The following is a 19,385-nucleotide window of genomic DNA, read 5'->3' as shown; positions in this document are numbered from 1 at the left end:
CATGGAAACCCTGCATGCTGCAAAGAATTTCTGGAGCACATTCCAGGGCACACATGCATGGACAAGTGCATGCACACACAAAAGTTGGGCCTCACCATCGACCTCATCAGGTGACGGTGCACCCTAGAAAGCACCCAATGCTCCCTTCAGTTGTGGTCTTCATGGGAAAGCTGACAATGATATGGAAGCTGTCTTTCTGTACGGAAGCTCCTCTGGCATTACAGATATTCTGATTAAGTTTCTGCAGATTCCCTGGAACACACCGGGAAAGCCGCTGAGCTAAGACAATGCCAGAGGGCGTAGTGGTGCTCTCTATTTCCAGGGAGGGAGTCATGTTAGTCTGCTGCAGCAATATCAACAGAAGGACTTGTGGCTCTCAAACACTTACCAACTTTATTATAGCGTAAGTTTCCATGGGCCGGAATCAATGTCAGGCCCTGAGACTGAATGTGGCCCCTCCAAGCCTCTGTATCAGGCCCCCAGGCCACACCCTTCACTGACCCTGCTTCACACCCTGAGTATTTTTGCCTGGCTGGACTGTGTCCTTGTACTCTGATAACAGAGGAAGGATAGAGAAGGTATGCAGAAACCAGCCTATTGTCCAAAGATGTAGATTAGTTGCTCTGCCCACTTTTGCCTGTGGCACCCCTCAGTAGTGTCACATGGCCCTCACAAGGCTTCCCAGAAGGGAATGTGGCCCCTGGGTTGAAAAAAATTCCCCATCCCTCATCTACATGATCTGACGAAGGAGACTCTAGGCCACGGAAGCTTATGCACTAATAAAATGTGTTAGTCTTGACTTCCAGGTCAATCCTATGCAAATCCAATTCTGTGGGACTTACTCCTAGTTAAATGTGTACAGAACTGCAGTCCTAATGGAGGCACCACGAGACTTTTCACAAATGTAGCCAGGGCTGTGGAGTCGGAAGCAATTTTGGGTGGAGTCGGAGTCAATAGAAATGTATCGACTCCGACTTCAAAATAAAAACTTTCATAGGAATTTAGGAAAGTTTTCTTGTTCAGAAATTTTAATCAAAAATATATTTTATGTTCTATCGATCTAGCCTGATGATTCACGAGGTGGTTATGAAATGCCTTGTGCTACCATTTTACTACAGTAAATTTGTTATTACTAGTTAATATACATTTGCCATTTATGAAGGAGTTGGAGTTGGACAGTAGAAAAATAGAGGAGTCGGAGTCAAAGGTTTGGCGTACCGACTCCACAGCCCTGAATGTAGCACAGGATTCTAAAACAGCCATTTTAGTCTACCTTTAATGTTGGGTTTTATTATAAGCCTGCAAGCTGGGTGTGTGTGGGGGGGGCTTACTGTGTTCAGGCTATTCCTACTTATGGTCACCCCGCTTCAACATCTGCCAAATGTACTGCAAACCTTGATTAGTATTGTGTAAGGTGTGACTCTTTTAGGGTCTTTAGCCCTATACATTCTCCAGGTAAAAGCAACAATCCTAGGATATAGCTCGAGAACATTTGGGGAATCATAGAATAGGGAAGTTGGAAAGGGCCTATGGGGTCACTGAGTCCAACCGCTTGCTCAGTGCAGGAATCCAACTTAAAACATACCCGACAGATGGCTGTCCACCTGCCTCTTGAATGCCTCCAGGAAGATTTAACCAAAACTGATGGGGAGAGAAGGGTACCTATGAGGCACAAGTAGCTATCATGGTGCTCACTAGATGTTTCTGGACTAGAACTCCCATCAACCATTAATGCTGGCTTTGCTGGCTGGGGCCAATGGAAGTTGTAGCCCAAAAAACATATGTAGGTCAACTGCTTCCCCATCCTTGATGAAACTGGAGCATCTCAATGCTCTGGTTCAATTCAGTTAATTTTGCAGCATAACATCATTCTGAATGAATGAAAGAATGCAGGGTTAGGAGAACTGTGATCCCTCTAATGTTGTTGGACTAAACTCCTATCATCCTTCAACACTGGCCATACTGGTTGCAGCTGACAGGAGTTATTGTCCCACAACATTGGAGGGCACTGTACTGACTACCCATGCTTTAAGGCCTTTTATTATTGTGTTTTAATTCATAATCTGAAGTAATATAGGACAGCCAGGGTGGTGTAGCAAATAGAGTCCTGGTCTTGGACTAGGAGGCCTGGGGTCAAAGCCATGCTCAGCCATGATGCTCTTCGGTTGGAGGAGGGGCAGCTCTCTGCTAACCCACCTCACAGGCTACTGTGAGGATAAAATAAGATAACTCCATATATGCTATTTTTCCTTTTAATTATTTCTTTATTGTTAAAAACAAAACGAAGCACGTCAGTAACATTTCCAGCTCAACCTCTAACCTTCATTTACCCTTTACCTCCCCCATCCCTCACACAGGATTGACTGATAAAAAAAAATCTGGTACAATCTCCAACGTGGTATTATGTTACATCTTATGTATTTACTTCAACTGCCTTTCATAAGTTTCCTTAGGTAAATAATAACACAATTATGCCATTTCATATGCTATTCTGAGCTCCTTGCAGGAAGGAGATACAACGTGATCAAAAAGTACATGTATATTCCAAATCCTCACCATGAACCCCTCTCTCTCCCCCCCCGCCTTCTTTTTCCTCTCTTGTCCATTATATTACGGCATTATTTCACTGTTCTTGGATAGTACAGCAAGCTAGTTCACACTTATGCAAGTAAAATGAAACCATTCTGGGCATACTGCATAGGTGGAGGTGATAGGGAGGAACTCTGGAAAAGCCCATTTGAATCCTCTCAAGGGCAGAGCTTGGAAAAGTTACTTTTTTGAACTACAACTCCCATCAGCCCCAGCCAGCATGGCCACTGGATTGGGCAGATGGGAGTTGTAGTTCAAAAAAAGTAACGTTTCCAAGCTCTGTTTAGAGGAGGTGATAGGGAGGAACTCTGGAAAAGCCCATTTGAATCCTCTCAATGCTGCTCAAAAGCTGAGGGCCAAACACTTAATACATCAGGGGTCTTAGGAACATTCAGAGGCTGCCGATCCCACTGTTTTAATCATTTTATTTTTAGGGATTTCATATGTGTTATTTTAATGTCGATGGTTTTATGTTTAAATGTATGGTATTTTAAATTTTGCATGGTCATTGTGATGGCCTATGGTCTGGCAATAAACTTGATTGATCTGAATCCTCTCAAGGGCAGAGCTTGGAAAAGTTACTTTTTTGAACTACAACTCCCATCAGCCCCAGCCAGCATGGCCACTGGATTGGGCTGATGGGAGTTGTAGTTCAAAAAAGTAACTTTTCCAAGCTCTGGTCACACTTCTGTTTGTAAAGCAGGCCACAGCTTGATGGATAGGAATGGCTCTCTTTCTCCCTCTTTGCTCACCCCCTCACACACTTCCTTTCCTTGCTTCAGTACTGAGACCAAATATCCGGAGTGGCTCCTCCCCACACAAACAAGCTAATAAAACTTAAGGGAAGCATCTTACTTGCGCTGACAGTGTATAATGAGGGCATGCTTTTTATATAAGGCACCACACAACTCTGTCATGATGCCTGAAGTTAATAATAAGAAACAAAAATTAGGTCCTACATTTGCTGAGCAATGAGTGAGGCAGGGGAAGGACTTGAATCCGGGCCTCCTTGAATCCAAGGACAACTATCTAGTCACAGCACTACAATGACTCATTTATTACATCTACAGCTTAAAATTGGGTTGTGTGTGCGCTAGATGGCAACACATTTTCTTCCCATTGCTTCGCCTCTTAGAATGTCTTCCATTATTGCAGTGTATGAAGCAGGCACTAGAGTATAGCTGATATTACTTGGCCCTGAGGAGAAGGACATGGTAGGCAAATTAGTATAAATCAGCCTTCCCAAACCAGCTGTTTTGGAGGGCACCAATTCGGGGTGGCCGTGCCAGCTGGTGCTGATTTGAGTTGTATTCCAAAACAACCGGAGGGCCCTGTTGAGGAAGACTGATCTGAACCTTCAGCTTTAACAACAACAAAAAACCCTCCCAATTTGTGGGGTCCTTGTTTGTACATATCTAGAGGGCTTTACATTTTAGTTTAATGTATATGCTGATTTTCCAATGGAATGTGCCCCAAACAGCTCATGGCCAACACCAACTGATTATAAAAATATATCGCATTTGAGAAACGCAAATACACATACAATTTATTACAAAACGTATCCACAAATTCAAAGACAAAACCAATATATATAGCATGAATTCAATATTACTGTGAAACAATTTAGACTTGGTATGCAACAAGTATAAATCAAATCCAAAACGAGCAGAATAGGACACACACACAAACAAAAGCGAACCCATCCCTTACTGGTAAGATTGGTCTTACTGGGGGCCCGTCGAGATAAGCGTTTTATTGTGGATATACTCTGCAACATGTTATTGACACAGTAATAGTGCATTAGTGGTAGATGTATTCTGCTTTATTAGTTATTCTCCCATGCTTCCCCAGTGCTACCACATTATTGCTATCGGGGGGGGTTATAGAGTAACAAAAGTGGGATAACATACACACACACACTGGACTATAGCTCACTGGTAAAGCATCTACTTTGCATGCAGAGGTCCAAGGTTCAATCCCCAGCACCTCAGGACTATGAGAGAGCTCTGTCTGAAATCCTGGGGAAACGCTGCCCATCAGTGTAGACAATACTGACCTAGATGGACCAATGGTCCAAAATTCAGTATAAAGCACCTTCCTTTGTTCCTATATGCCTGGTATGAAAAGTTATGGGATGTTAGCACCTGTGGCCTTCCAGATGTTGTTGGACTACAACTGCCGTCATCCCGGACCACTGGAGATGCTGGGCTGGGACTGATGGGACTTGGGAGTCTAGTAACATCTGGAGGGCTACAGATGTTTCCCATCACTGCTTTACATGGATAGATCAACCATGGGATCAGCACCAGTCCAGTAAAGGTACAAGACCAAGGGGAGAGGCTCAGCGAGCTACCCTATGGAATCAGAATTGGGGTGCTTTGTAGGCCATTTAGCAGAGTATTCATCAGCCTTGGGTCCCCAGATGTTGTCGGACTACAACTCCCATCAATCCCAGCCAGCTTAGCCAGTGGCCAAGGATGATGGGAGTTGTAGTCCAACAACATCTGGGGACCCAAGGCTGAAGAACAGAGAGGATTCTAGCCCATTTCCTGCTCAATGCAGACAACCCAAGGCTTCCCCAACAAATAGCCTTCTGCTTGAAGACCTTGAGTGTAGCAGAGCTCCCTCTTGCAGGTAATTAACTGCATTATCAAACAGCTCTTATTATTCAGAAGTTTCTCCTAATGTTCAACCAAAGTCTACCCTCCTGTAACTTAAGCCTATCAGATCTGGGGAAGCAGGGTGGGGGGAATCTTTGCCCTATTCCATGTGACAGCTCTTCAGGTATTATTCTGCCATGTTCCCATCCGTTGCAGGCTTCTCTTCCCCAGTCCAAACATATAATCTCTCTCTCTCTCTCTCTCTCTCCTCTGAATACTTAGTGGCTCTCCCAGCACAGGGTAAGACTATCCCAACTGTATGGGGAACTCTCATGTTGCTTATGTATCCTTTGGCCCGAAAGGAACTATCTAAAGGAATTAAGACATTCTTTAGTCCAGAAAGGGTATTGCACAAAAACTGCAGGATTTTTCTTTTATTAAAAAAAAATAGGGCTAGTTCTGACAAAACGTTTTGCGTGCAGAGGTGGACTCCTGAAACAATTCCCCTTGCTTTATGTATATAAAACATCGTTTGTTAGAAGTTATCATCCATTCAAATGATCCTGTGGAATGATCTATCCAGAAATCCAAGATCCACCTCATGGGAGATCTGCTCATGGGATCACAATGACTACCTTACTGGATCAGTCCAAAGTCTACCTAGGGAGCATAGCATGTAGCCCTCATGGCCAATAACCTGACAGAGCTATTCTCCTAATAACTCCCATGGATGCAAAGTGGTATGTTTTGAGCTGGGGTTGTTGTGCAGTCACCCACAAATTAAAAAAAGGCCCATACCTGTGTGCTATAGCGGGTTTGTGTCCTTCTCCTTTACACCAAGGGACATCTTCATGCAGGTAGGAGAGTCCGCGAGCCATTGTTTCTGCCACATGACAGAGTTCATTCCAACTGATGATGTTCCCCTTCAGGTAGTCGGTCAGACAGCCCTGGAGGAAATACAACATGATGTATCAAGCTTTCTCCAAAGGACTTTACTGTAGCTAGTTAGTTATAAAGCACATTAAATTTATAATAGGCGCTATTCAGACAAAGTTAAGCACTTTAAGGCTGCAATCCAATGCACACTTATCTCGGGATAAGCATCACTTAACACAGTGGGAATTGCATCCGTGTCAAACATGTATATGATAGGGATGCACGTAGCATTCATTTCAAGGGGGGGATTAAGAATATGCTTAAATCTTCCCCACTGGGGCCTTAAAGGTGCTTAACTTTTGACTGAATGGTGCCTAGTTTATTGTGTATCGACAGTACAGTACTGTACAGTACAGTAACACTAGAATCAAATAGCCTAAAAAAAGGCATGCCTTCAAATTGTAGCTCCATCACTTAAAATTTGCTCTCATCAATTAATCAGCTAACGTTTTAGTTGATTACTCTACCAATAAAAGCTTTTGTCACTATTTAGAACACTGGGCTGCAACTCTGAAAATAAGTTGCCTGCTCAACTCCCATTTAATCCCATAGAATTTGGGCAGACTGAATGCAGGATTGCAGCCTTGGTTTTCATCTGGTAGGATGCGACTGAATTGGTTACCCCACCAAGGACAGAGAAGAAAGAATGAAGGACAGATCAACATAAGCAAAAGTAACAAAGGCAGAAGTTTTATGTAAAGTAAGAATTTTAAAAGTAGCCTCATGAGATACGCTGGAGTTAAATGTGATTCTGGGGTGCAGAAAGACTGAAGGCAACTAAGCCCAGAGAGGATCTTAAAACTGGAACATACATTACAATGAGAACTTCCAAATTTATTTTGCAAAAATTAGATTGTAATTTGTCTGAATTGTTGTAATTTGCATAATTCTGACATAAATCTTCTTGCATAAATCTTCAGACTGTCAGTGGGAAGGATTCAAGTATATACCGGAAATTTAGGTTTGCACAATTAAAACAGATTAAAGCACTTTGTTGCCCTAGTGCAACAAATCTACTTTTTTTAAAAAAAAACCAGACGTCTTGTGGTTCAGAGAGTAAGAAGAGGAAAGCACTGAAACGTGTGAGATAAATGAATGATTAACCGGAAGATATATAACCACTGTGTAAGCAAGAAATCAGGATGAATGTTCATTGTCGTATACCCTCCCCACAAACAAATCAGAACAAATGCTCAATAAAACCAGACATAGTCTAACCTCCACATAAGTTTTCTTCAAGCAAATCAGGATGAATGCACAATAAGCAGATCATCCGGAAGAGCTCTTACCACCGTTGTTCTTTTACAACAGTTTGGAATAGTAATTAATACAGAAAATGAATGCTTGGAGCACCAAGTGTGGGAACCAGAAGCTATGCAGGGGATGGACATCTGGATCAGCGCTCGAAAAGACTCTACTGATTCCCAGCTCTTCAGGAAGCAACTTGACAGGTTTCTCAAACTTTAGATCATAACCCAAGTAGAAGAAACTCACTTTGTTCACGGGACACAGGAAATTCACAAAACACAGGAAATTCACAAAATTCACAAAACACACAAAAGTAACCTTAATTGTGGCATATAATGGTAAAAACTGATGATTATGTATAAGAACTGTAAATGAGCTCTGCTATGGATCCCATATACAGTTTTGTGGCCGATGAATACATACTAAGCGCCATCCTATACAGGAAAGTCTTCGTGTGAATGATGGAACTAGGTGAAGGATCTGTCACCACACTCTTTCCACATTGTTTATCCCATCTTCTGCCTCTCCCCCCCCCCACTCCCCAGGACAAATGAGCTTTTCCTGCCTTAGCTCTTGGCTTCCCCCACAAAGGAAGACAGGTCTGGGGAAGAGAGCCAATTTGCTTCAGGTCTTCCTGCAGTTTTCAAGATGACAGCAGAGTCACACGTCTGTTACCTTGTCATGGAAAGCTGTGATCAGCCACAGTTCTGCCTCCAAGTTTGTTCCTCGCTTCTCTGCTGCGATAAACTGCAAAAGGTTTTCATGCTTCATGCCTGGGGTGCTGAAAATCTCCCTCTCACTCTGCCAGGATTGTTTATCCTAATGGGGAGGGGAGGGAAAGAGATAAATGTTGGGGGGGGAGAAATAGGAAGTCCCATAACAGGTACATTCATGGTGCTATCCAGTTCCAATTCCTAATGTCCTGGGAATTAAAGTTTAGTATGCTACTGAGAATTCCCTGCTAGAGATCTTTAATGCTCTCCCAAATTCATCACACCTATCCACAGCCTCAAAGAGAAAGGAGGATATCTAAGGAAGTGTAAAGGAAGAGGAAAGTCATTAACAAATAAAGCTTAGCTAAAGGTTTTCAAAAGAAGCACAGAAAAGGACAAAGGCTATACAGACATTAACCAGATTTAAACCTTTTGTGTGTAATCTTAACAGTTACACTTTTCTAATCTGGATTAGGATAAAATATCCAACTAGTTAGACAGAGCTGGCCTGGAACAGATTACATTAAAATCTTATTTAAATGCTCTATGGCAAACAAACTATGGAGGGTTAAAGAGTAAGGCACAGTGTCGAAAAGATTCTTCAGGAAATAACTAAACACAGACTTAAAATTGGTTCAACAATTGTTTCTTCTGTCATCGGGAACTCTGGGCATATTAGTTCTGTATGAAGAAAGGAGTAGGGTTCTCCAACAGAGAATTCTCAGCATCTTCAGTAAACCCCAGCTCCCAGAATTCTTTGGGGAATGCCACAATGATTAAACTGGTGGAAAACCAAGTATAGATATGCTTGCAGCCATCTTTCAGATGTATATATGCTTCTTTGTTCCATAATTCTTGACATAAGAACTCTCAAACAACAGGATGAAAATTCTACACCAAGATAATTAGCAGGCATAGACAATCTGCGTGCATACTCTTAAATTTCCTTCCACACTTCTCCCCTTATTAATCTGTTTTTGTTCTCCAATAAGAGATGGGCAAAAACTGCATGGACTCCTTCAGTATCACTGAACTGGCACTGGTTCACATAATCAAATCCTGGTTTAGGGTTGTATTTAATGCTGTGCAGAGTTCCACCTGTGCACTGGGACTTCCCCTTCCACTCCTCTCCTCATGCCCCAGATGCTCCTCCAATCCTCTGGAGCAGATTTTGAGGGTGCATGGTGGACTGCAGGGGAGAGGAGGGGGAGGTTCTGTTGCACAAGTGGAAGTTTGTTGCGTGACTGGTATGAAATGCTGGCTAGCAACCCTTAATCATCTAGGATGCACACAAGTCTGTGCACCCATATGAAGCCCCTTTGCACATGAGGCGAAACAAACTAGTAAGTCACAGTTAACCATAGTTTCCTATTACATGCAAACTTAGACTATGATTAATGGCTTCTATACAAGCCAGGATTTGTAAGAGAACTTTAAACCATAGCTTCATAGACTCTCGTTTGGAAACAGTTAATCACAGTTTCCTGGTTTGCACATAATGGCAAGCTAAGGTCAACTGCAGGTTTCTGGTTTGTCTCCCTTAGAAGGGAGGAGTGAAGGGACACCAATGACTCAGCACCAAATATTTCCCACTAACGGCTCCTCAGAGTGCAAAAATAGTGCATGGTTATATCCAATTTTCTGCACGTATTTTTTATAAACAGAAAAAAGGCCAAGAATAAGCCTTAAGGAAATATCACGGTGAAGCAACTAAGGAAACAAGTTAATTATGCAGAAAGTCCTGTTCTTAGATAAATGTCAGTGATCTTCTAGGCATAGATAGCCTATTCTAAATTGCTATTTGTTTTCAGCCCTAGCCAAAAAGTTTCAAGACATAAAATATTAGGAAAAAATGTTTCAGTGTCTCCTTAAGTTTCATTAAACTAGAGCCACCTCTATGAATCTTTTCGGCGCCAGGTGAAAACCTTTTTATATTCCCAGGCATTTTAATGTGTACTATTAATATTTATAGTTGTATTTTGCTGCTATTTTGATTATTTTTGTTTGATTCTATTGTATTATTGTATTTATATATTCTCTGATTGTTTTATTATTATGTACACCGCCCAGAGAGCCCTCGGGCTTAGGGCGGTATATAAATTAAATTAAATAAATAAAATAAATAAATAAATGACTGATAATCACATAATACTTGCTTGGCTCAGCTTTTATAATGTACCCAGGTGATGGGATCACTGTGGGCTAAACTAGATGAGATGTCATTTGTGCAATTAACAATTGAGTGAATGGCTTCAGAAAAGTTAATAGCAGGCACAGGAGCCCCAATTAGGATTACGGTCCCTGCATCTGCTGTTTGCATTGGAAGAAAAACTCCCATGGGCACAAATGCACACAGCAGGCGTGGGCCCCCAATCCAGAATGGGACCACGCTGGGAGCAAAAGGGTTTCCCCGCTGCCACCCCCTCCAACCCCACCCCATCAGCAACAGTCCCTATCTGAATTGGGGAGGGGGCCATTTGTTATTTACTTTTTAAAAACCCACTCACCCAATTGCTTATTGAATGAATCAAATCTCATCTAGTTTGCCTCTGTCATGAGAAAAGTCCTTTCAGCAAATACTTCGCGTACTGCAAAGCAGACTCTTTCATACCATTACAAAAAACAAAACAAAACCTAACATTTGAACTAAAGCTAAAGTGCCTTGTAGATGTCAATATGTGATTATCAGCCCGGCTCACGCTGTGGGTGGTGGTGGTTGCTCATGAGATAAATGCAGTGGGAGCTAAAATTCCAAACGTCGGCCACTTTCTCACTGCCTACAACAGAAAGTCATCCCATTCGGGCGCAGGACAGCCCCTGATGCCAAGGACACCCTTCCTTATATGCTCCTTAGCGATTTCTGACTGATTTAAATCTATGGAGCTCAATCAGCATGGTGTGCTTTAAGGGGGTACAGACACTGATTGCGTAATAAAATCCCTCACCAGCAAAGTCTCAAGCAAAGGGCTCCTCAAGCCACGTCCTCCAAATATGAACAGCAAGAGAGTCTTGCCAGAGTCATTATTTATTTGTTCATTAAAAGTATTAGCTTATGAGAGACAGAGAGAGTACATACATTGCGTGCTGTTTCTTGTTTCTTCTTATATTTCCCAGTTGGGAACACTTTATGGCGTTCCGCTGATGCGGCGGCTTTCAATCAGGGGAAATTCCTTGTTTTAAAGCCGATTTTGCCGTTTTGCGACGTTTTCACGTCATTTTCCCGTGACGCGGCCCATTATAGTCTATGGGGCCCCACTTTATGGCAATTTCCGCTTTACGGCGGGGGCCTGGTCCCTAACCCGCCGTATTAGTGGGGCCCTCCTGTAATCAACTAACTTGTGCTAGAGGAAGCCAGCACAATGATTCCCATTAGCAGAATGGGACTTTCTCCCACTCTCTCCCCCACCCTCGGGCCCAAGCAACCCTGGGATAACCCCTAGAACAGCACACTGGGAGAGGAGAGGGGAGATGATTCCATCAGGCAAGCAGAAATGCTCGCGCTGACTGAACAATCTCCTTAGTGCTACGTTGCATGCGACCCATGGGGTTGTAAATGATGCTTGTCCTACTCAGAAAAGTCCTATTGAAGTCAATGGACTTATTTATTATTTATTTATTTTATTCAGCTTATATCCCGCCCGACTAGCAAACAGCTCTCTGGGCGGCAAACATAGAAACATATACAATAATAAAATTACAAGATCAATATAACAAATATAAAAGTACATCATCTAAAATACCAATTACAACATTTACATAAATAACTTAGATTAAAATGCCTCAGAGAAGAGAAAGGTTTTAACCTGGCGCCGAAAAGATAATAGTGTCGGCGCCAGGCGTACCTCCTCGGGGAGACTATTCCACAATTCGGGGGCCACCACTGAGAAGGCCCTAGATCTTGTTACTACCCTCCGGGCCTCCCTATGGGTCGGGACCCGGAGGAGGGCCTTCGTAGTAGACCGTAGTGTACGAGCCGGTTCATAACGGGAGAGGCGTTCCTGCAGGTATCGTGGTCCCACGCCGTATAAGGCTTTATAGGTTAATACCAACACTTTGAATCTGGCCCGGTAGCATATTGGAAGCCAGTGCAGGCGAGCCAGAACAGGTGTTATATGCTCAGACCGCTTAGTTCTTCTTAGCAGTCTGGCCGCCGTATTTTGCACTAGCTGTAGCTTCCGAACCGTCTTCAGAGGTAGCCCTACGTAGAGCGCATTGCAGTAGTCCAAACGTGAGGTTACCAGAGCATGAACCACTGATGTAAGGTCCTCCTTACTCAGATAGGGACGTAGCCGGGCTACCAACCGAAGTTGGTAAAACGCATTCCGTGCCACCGAGGCTACATGGGCCTCGAGTGATAGGGAAGAGTCTAAAACGACTCCCAAACTATGAACCTGATCCTTTAGGGGGAGTGTAACCCCGTCCAGGACAGGGTATGTATCCACCATCTGACCAGAGAAACCATCCACCAGCAGCATCTCAGTCTTATCCGGATTGAGTCTCAGTTTGTTAGTTCTCATCCAGTCCATTGTCGCGTCCAGACAATGGTTCAGCACATCGACCGCCTCACCTGAAGAAGATGAAAAGGAGAAGTAGAGCTGCGTGTCATCAGCGTACTGATGACAACGCACTCCAAAACTCCGGATGACTGCACCCAACGGCTTCATATAGATATTAAAGAGCATGGGAGACAAGACCGAACCCTGCGGGACCCCATATTGGAGAACCCACGGGGTCGAGCAATTTTCCCCAAGTATTATCTTCTGGAGACGGCCCGCCAAGTAGGAGCGGAACCACTGCAAAGCAGTGCCTCCAACACCCAACTCCGCAAGTCTCTCCAGAAGGATACCATGGTCAATGGTATCAAAAGCCGCTGAGAGATCAAGGAGAATCAACAGAGTTACACTCCCTCTGTCTCTCTCCTGATATAGGTCATCACACAGGGCGACCAAGGCCGTCTCAGTGCCAAAACCAGGTCTGAAACCCGACTGAAATGGATCTAGATAATTGGTTTCATCCAATAGCGCCTGGAGCTGGTCAGCAACCACTCATTCCAAGACCTTGCCCAAGAAGGGAACATTTGCCACTGGTCTATAGTTGTTAAAGTCCTCTGGGTCCAAGGAAGTTTTTCTCAGGAGTGGTCTCACCGCCGCTTCTTTCAGACAGCCAGGGACCACTCCCTCTCGTAAAGAGGCATTTATCACTTCCTTGGCCCAGCCAGCTGTTCCATCCTTGCTAGTTTTTATAAGCCAAGAGGGGCAAGGATCAAGTACCGAAGTGGTTGCACGTACCTGTCCAAGTACCTTGTCCACGTCCTCGAACTGAACCGACTGAAACTCATCCAACAAAACATGACTAGACTGTGTTCCAGACACCTCATTAGGACTAACTGTCATAAAATGGGAATCGAGGTCCCGACGAATGCATAAGATCTTATGCTGGAAGTGCTTAGCAAACTCATTACAGCGGGCTACCGATGTATCTACCATGTCCTGTGGGCCAGGGTGGAGTAGCCCTCGGACAACTCTAAAAAGCTCCGCTGGGCGGGAGAGAGATGACTTAATAGTGGTGGCGAAATGTTTCTTCGCCGCCCTCACCGCACCTACATACCGCTTGGTAGAAGCACAAACCAGCGCATAATTGCATTCGTCGGGAGTTCGTCTCCAACTCCGCTCAAGCCGTCTCCTATCTTGCTTCATCGCTCTTAGCTCCGGAGTATACCAAGGAGCTGTATGAGCTCTACAAAGGAGAGGGCGCGCAGGAGCGATCGTGTCCACTGCCCGGGTCATCTCTGCATTCCACAGATTAGCCAGGGCTTCGACAGGAGCGCCAGTCCTATCAGCCGGAAAATCCCCCAGAGCCCTTTGAAAAGCATCAGGATTCATTAGTCTCCGGGGGCGGACCATTTTAATAGGTCCCCCACCCTTGCAGAAGGAAAAGGCCACTGAAAGTCTAAACTTCAGCAAGCAGTGATCTGACCATGACAAAGGGAGAGATGTAAGACTCCCCACATCCAGATTACTATCCCCATGTCCAGTAGTAAAAACAAGGTCGAGAGTATGCCCCGATGTATGTGTTGGGCCACTAACACGTTGAGACAGCCCCATGGTTGTCATGGCGTCCATGAAGTCCTGAGCCGCCCCAGACAAAGAAGCCTCGGCATGGATGTTGACATCCCCCAGTACTAATAGTCTGGGGGATCTCAACAATAACTCCGAGACCACTTCCGTCAGCTCAGTTAGGGAAGCCATTGGGCAGCAAGGTGGGCGGTACACCAAAAGAATTCCCAGACTTGACTAACATCTTCATTCATTTCAATGGGTTTACTGCTCTGAGTAAAACATAGTTAGAGACAACCCATGTTATTTTATATATAGTCATTCAGGGCACTGTTCTTCCACCTTGGGTCCCCAGATGTTGTCGGACTACAACTCCCATCAACCCCAGCCAGCTTAGCCAATGGCCAAGGACGATGGGAGTTGCAGTCTGGGGACCCAAGGTTGAAGAACAGTCACTTAGGCCTATGGCCAATGCTAGTCCTACTCAGAGCAGGCCCAGTGAAGTTAATGACCATGAGTAACTTAGGCCAATTCATTCCAGCGGGTCTACTTTGAGTAGGACCAGCACTGGCTGCAACCCACAGATTCTGCTTTTTACATCTGCTTAAAACAGTGTGGTGTAGTGGTTAAAGTGTTGGACTACGACCTGGGAGACCAGGGTTCGAATCCCCACACAGCCATGAAGCTCACTGGGTGACCTTGGGCCACTATCTGCCTCTCAGTCTCATGAAAAGCCTCTTCATAGCGTCGCCATAAGTCGGAATTGACTTGAAGGCAGTACATTTACATTTTTAAAAACTTTATAAACCAGTAACTTGCTTCTGGCACCAGCTGTTTTCTCTTAAGAGTATTCAATCAACATCTTCCATCTTTATCCCAAAACTGACATATTTCGATTTTTGTTCTCTAAAGCTAATGTAATGGGTCAATTTGGCTATAGGGTCAAATTCCCACAATTTCTCCACCCATGGGCTGACCAATCTCCACATTTTGTGCTAAAAGAATTCTGGCTGTAGACAGCAAGTAAGAGGCTATCTCCCTATATTCTGGTCTCGCTCACCCCGTCCACATGACTCAACAAAAAGGACACTGGATGTAGGGGAATTTCTGAGTGGTATTTCCCCAACTGTGGAATGTTCTCCCCAGAGTGATGTGCCTAGAACCATCATTATCAACCTTTAGGCACCAGGTGAAGACATTCCAATTCACCCAGGCATTTCACTCTCAAGTGGTCTTCATCTTTTAGTAGGGTGGGGTAGGATGTGTCTTTTATATGTTATTGCAGGATGACCGCTTTTAGTTAATAATGTTATCTTATCTTTTAATGTATTTTACATTTGGTATTGTATGCCTTTTAAAAATGGTAAGTCGCGCTGAGACAAATCTTTTTGCAGTAAGCAACACATAAATAAATGAAGTAATAAAGTAATATCCCAAGATCTTTTGAATTTGACTTCCCCCCCCCCAATACTTGCATACTCTGCCTCTCAACTGTAATTTCCTGAGTTGGCTTACAAATAAAGGAATTCAGCAGCATATTTGGACAACTAAACCAACGTCATAGCCTGGGGCTTATGGTAGCTCAGCTGTGTAGCTATAAGCAATAGTTTAGACTGGGGTGGAGAGCCTGTGGTCCTTCCAACTTCCCCGGCCATTGGCCCAGCTGGCTGGGGTTGATGGGAGCTGGAGTCCAATACCATCTGGAGGACCACAGGTTCCCTATCCTTGGCTTTACATCTGAAATCGTCTAAATGGTTCTTGGATGGCACCAATGTTGCTGACCCTACAGTGCATGCTCAATTAAAAATGGGGCTACTGTTAAAAAATAGTTGCTGACCAGAGATCAGGAATATATTTGTGCTCCACACAGCAGTCGGGAAGCCATTATTTTTGAACAGCAGATAAAGTCCTGCACTCACCTGTATGGGGAAGATTTTCACTGCTACATAGTCATTCATCAGCTGAGCCTTCCAGACACAGCCAAAGCGGCCCCTTGCCTTGATCTCCAGCAACTGCAAGGGTTTAAGTCCAACCAATGGAGAAGGGGGGGGTGGACCCGGGTCCTAGGAACAAGATGTGGATGTTAATATACACAAGTTGGAGTTGAGAACTTTGTATCCGGCCCCTACCTAGGCCAGGTTGGCAGTGAGCTGCTGCTGGTGATCTGGCAGATGCCTCTCCCAGGATAAGGTTGGAGAGTGCACCCCATTTTCACTTCAAACTGAGAGAAGCATCTGTTAGATCCTTCAGCCTGGAGGGCCAGACTCTTCCCCCGGCAAAACTGCTTGTTGGCCATGGTGGCATCACTGTTGGCGAGGTACTCCCCCTTCCCAGGAAGTTTGCTTAGGATTCACCTGCCTTTCCTGTTCTCCTGACTGTTGAAATTGGCCAGTGCTGTTTCACTGGTTGCCATCCCTTATATCTGCTACTTAACATCAAGGGTCACTTCACACATTATAGAGAAGCAAATCCAGGTTGCCACAGAGTGTAGATGGGGAAGCTGCAGCCAATCTCACCTCCCTTGTGTGGACATAAATGCAAATACCTGCTTGTTGCAAGTATATTTTACATTTTTAGCTCTAGACCTAAAAAATAGACGCTGTGTTAGGTGCCTCAAGGCTCCCAAGCCTAAGGAGGTACTAATGCAAGGCTTCACCTTGATAATTTAAAAAAAATGTGTTTGAAAATGAAGAAAATGTGTTGCTCTCAATGGCTTTAATGCTATTGTACCCATCTGTACAATGTCAATGCTAAAGACAACTTTTATCAACTGTCATTGTTTACCACAAAGTCTGATGCTGGAAAGACTAAAAAGAAAAGAAAGGGAAGAAATATTTTTTCTCCTGAATTTCAATTAAAGTGGCTTTAATCACATATTATTCTAACTAAAAGCATTATTTCAAAAGGAAAAATCAGGCTAATGCACTTCTCTAAAAACACGCTTTCAAGTGGGAATTCAGCAAATTTAAACAACATTTTTTCTAACATTCACAGAAGTTTTAAATAGTAATATTTTGTACGAAGTGCTCAAGGGTTTTTTTGCTTTGACATTTTCTTTCGGCCATACTTCAACTTTATTTCACCCCTTTATGTTTGCAGGGGAATATAAGGGACCATTTTAAAATAGCAGAACAAACTGGGTAGAAAGCTCCATTTAATTAAATTATTTATTATTATTTAAAGTATTTCTATCCTGCCCTTCTACCCTAAAATAGGGGACTCAGGCCAGCTCACAATAAAATCATATACAGTAAAACACACACACACACACACACACAAAATTAAATGAAGGGGTAATTTCCCCCTGCTGCTCAACAGGTAGACTGCCTCTATATACAGTGGTTTCACTTAGCCATTATGGCTAACAGCTGTAGGTAGACTTCTCGTCAATGAATCTGTCCAGTTCTCTCTTTTTAAATCCTGGTTGCAGAAGCTGCAAATGTTTTGCAATCTAAAACTAAAATTAGTTCCTCCAATACCCCTTCCTTGCCTCCTGCATACCTCACTGATGTCGACGTGCCCGTAGGGAGGCTTGCGATGACGGTACATCCAGAAGGCCAGGAGGATGGCGATGGAGAGGGCAATGATTGGAAGCAGAGAGTAAACCAGAATGTTGAGCAGCGAAGGGGTTGGTGGCGGCGGCTCATATACCACTGGGGAAAAAAAAGAGAGAGTAGCAACATTAAGAATTCATGAGAGTGATAAGAATTGTCTTGATGCTTGAGATGACATGGCCATTTACTCCAATGTTCTGTCCACATGGCATGATGGAGAATGAGATAGCGGTTCCTTGCCATCCATCCCCAGCATCTGCCAAGCAAAGCAGAATTCCATCATGTTGATTGATCAGACTAGGCACAATAGTAGTCAACTTGTTTAGCCATTCAGCTAAGGGGTGGCAAATCTTTTAGCCTATAAAGGGCTACTTACATGGGAAAAGCCAATTAGGGACCATAGCTGATGGGGATGGAGCCACATCCAAAAATGGGTAACGCTTGTAGCACTGCAGAACTATATAGCACCCTCTCTCTGTCTGTGCCATTTTCTGTCTTTCTCTCTATGCTACCATCTGCTTTGCATGCAAAAGGTCTCAGGTTCAATCCCTGGCAATTCCAGGCAGGGCTAGGAGAGTCTGAAACCTTAAAGAACCACTGCCAGACAGTCTAGACCACTGCTCTTCACTCTTGGGTCCCCAGATGTTAATGCACTACAACCTCCAACATCCCCTGGCCATTGACCATGCTGTCTTGAGGATGAAGGAAGTTGTAATCCAACAACAACTGGGGATCCAAGGTTGAAGACCAGTGGTCTAGACAATACTGACCTAGATGGACTACAAGTCTGACTCAGCATAAGGCAGCTTCCTATGTTTCCATGAAATTAGGCTGAGGGCCACACGTGACCCTTAGGCCATAGGCCCACCACTCCAGCATTAAGGGCTGTACACTGCGAGCATACTACAGATGGAAGGACAGCAGCTAGTATTAATATTTAACTGATATGTCATTAATAAATTGTGCAATATGTTTGTGGGACAGGTGGCAAACCACAGGCAGCAAACAAGCACTCATGCTTTAATTTGAAAACTGTAAAACCCAAACTTTTCAAGTCATGAAACTGAGGGTTAGGGGGAGGCAGAACTGAAAGCCAAATGATGGTGGATTATTTTCTATTTGCTCCAATTTGCTCAGTAATCTACACATACCACCAAAACCATGAGGACAAGAATTTGTGTTTTAAAATGAAACCTCGTAGCCTCAAGATTCTTATAGCACCCTACAGGCTATAGGGAATAGTATGTGGGTCATGATGCCGAAACCCCTGATTTCTGGATGTAACCCTAAGCATACAAAAAATGTTCCATCATCCCTTCCAGTCACAACACACCATCAGCTCACTTACAAGTAAGTTAGCAATGACAACAGAAGGACATAAGAGCCCTGCTGGATTAAGCCAGTGACCCATCTATAACTGTCAATTAACTACGGCTGGTCCTGGTGTACAAAGTCCAAAAGATCATCTCATCCCTTACATAACCATCTGCCTCCTGCAGATACAACCTCATCAGGAGGTCTGTTTCACAGGATGTAGGAATCAGGCCTTTAGTGTGGCAGCATCTACCCTTTAAAATGCCTACCAGTTATGTATCAGACAGCTGCTGTCTCTATGATCTTTTTGGCACTTGTCATTTATTTATTTATTTATTTATTTATTTATTATTTGATTTATATCCCGCCCTTCCT

At 43.8% G+C, this 19,385-nt stretch overlaps 1 protein-coding gene across 1 annotated transcript in view; it reads right to left on the bottom strand.

Annotated features, from left to right (window-relative positions):
• ACVR2B (activin A receptor type 2B) overlaps positions 1-19,385 on the bottom strand; it is a 175,375-nt gene that overhangs the window by 18,583 nt on the left and 137,407 nt on the right. Inside the window, exons 4-7 of the mRNA XM_061585955.1 lie at positions 17,644-17,795; positions 16,062-16,205; positions 8,049-8,192; positions 5,988-6,136 (exon numbers count right to left, since the gene is read on the bottom strand). Coding sequence (XP_061441939.1) covers positions 5,988-6,136; positions 8,049-8,192; positions 16,062-16,205; positions 17,644-17,795 — 589 coding nt within the window. The remainder of the gene's footprint in view (positions 1-5,987; positions 6,137-8,048; positions 8,193-16,061; positions 16,206-17,643; positions 17,796-19,385) is intronic.

Source organism: Rhineura floridana, chromosome 10 (assembly GCF_030035675.1).
Source record: "Rhineura floridana isolate rRhiFlo1 chromosome 10, rRhiFlo1.hap2, whole genome shotgun sequence".
Lineage (NCBI taxonomy): Eukaryota > Metazoa > Chordata > Lepidosauria > Squamata > Rhineuridae > Rhineura > Rhineura floridana.
Note: the sequence above shows the minus strand (reverse complement) of the source record. Positions and strands in the feature narration are given on the sequence as shown.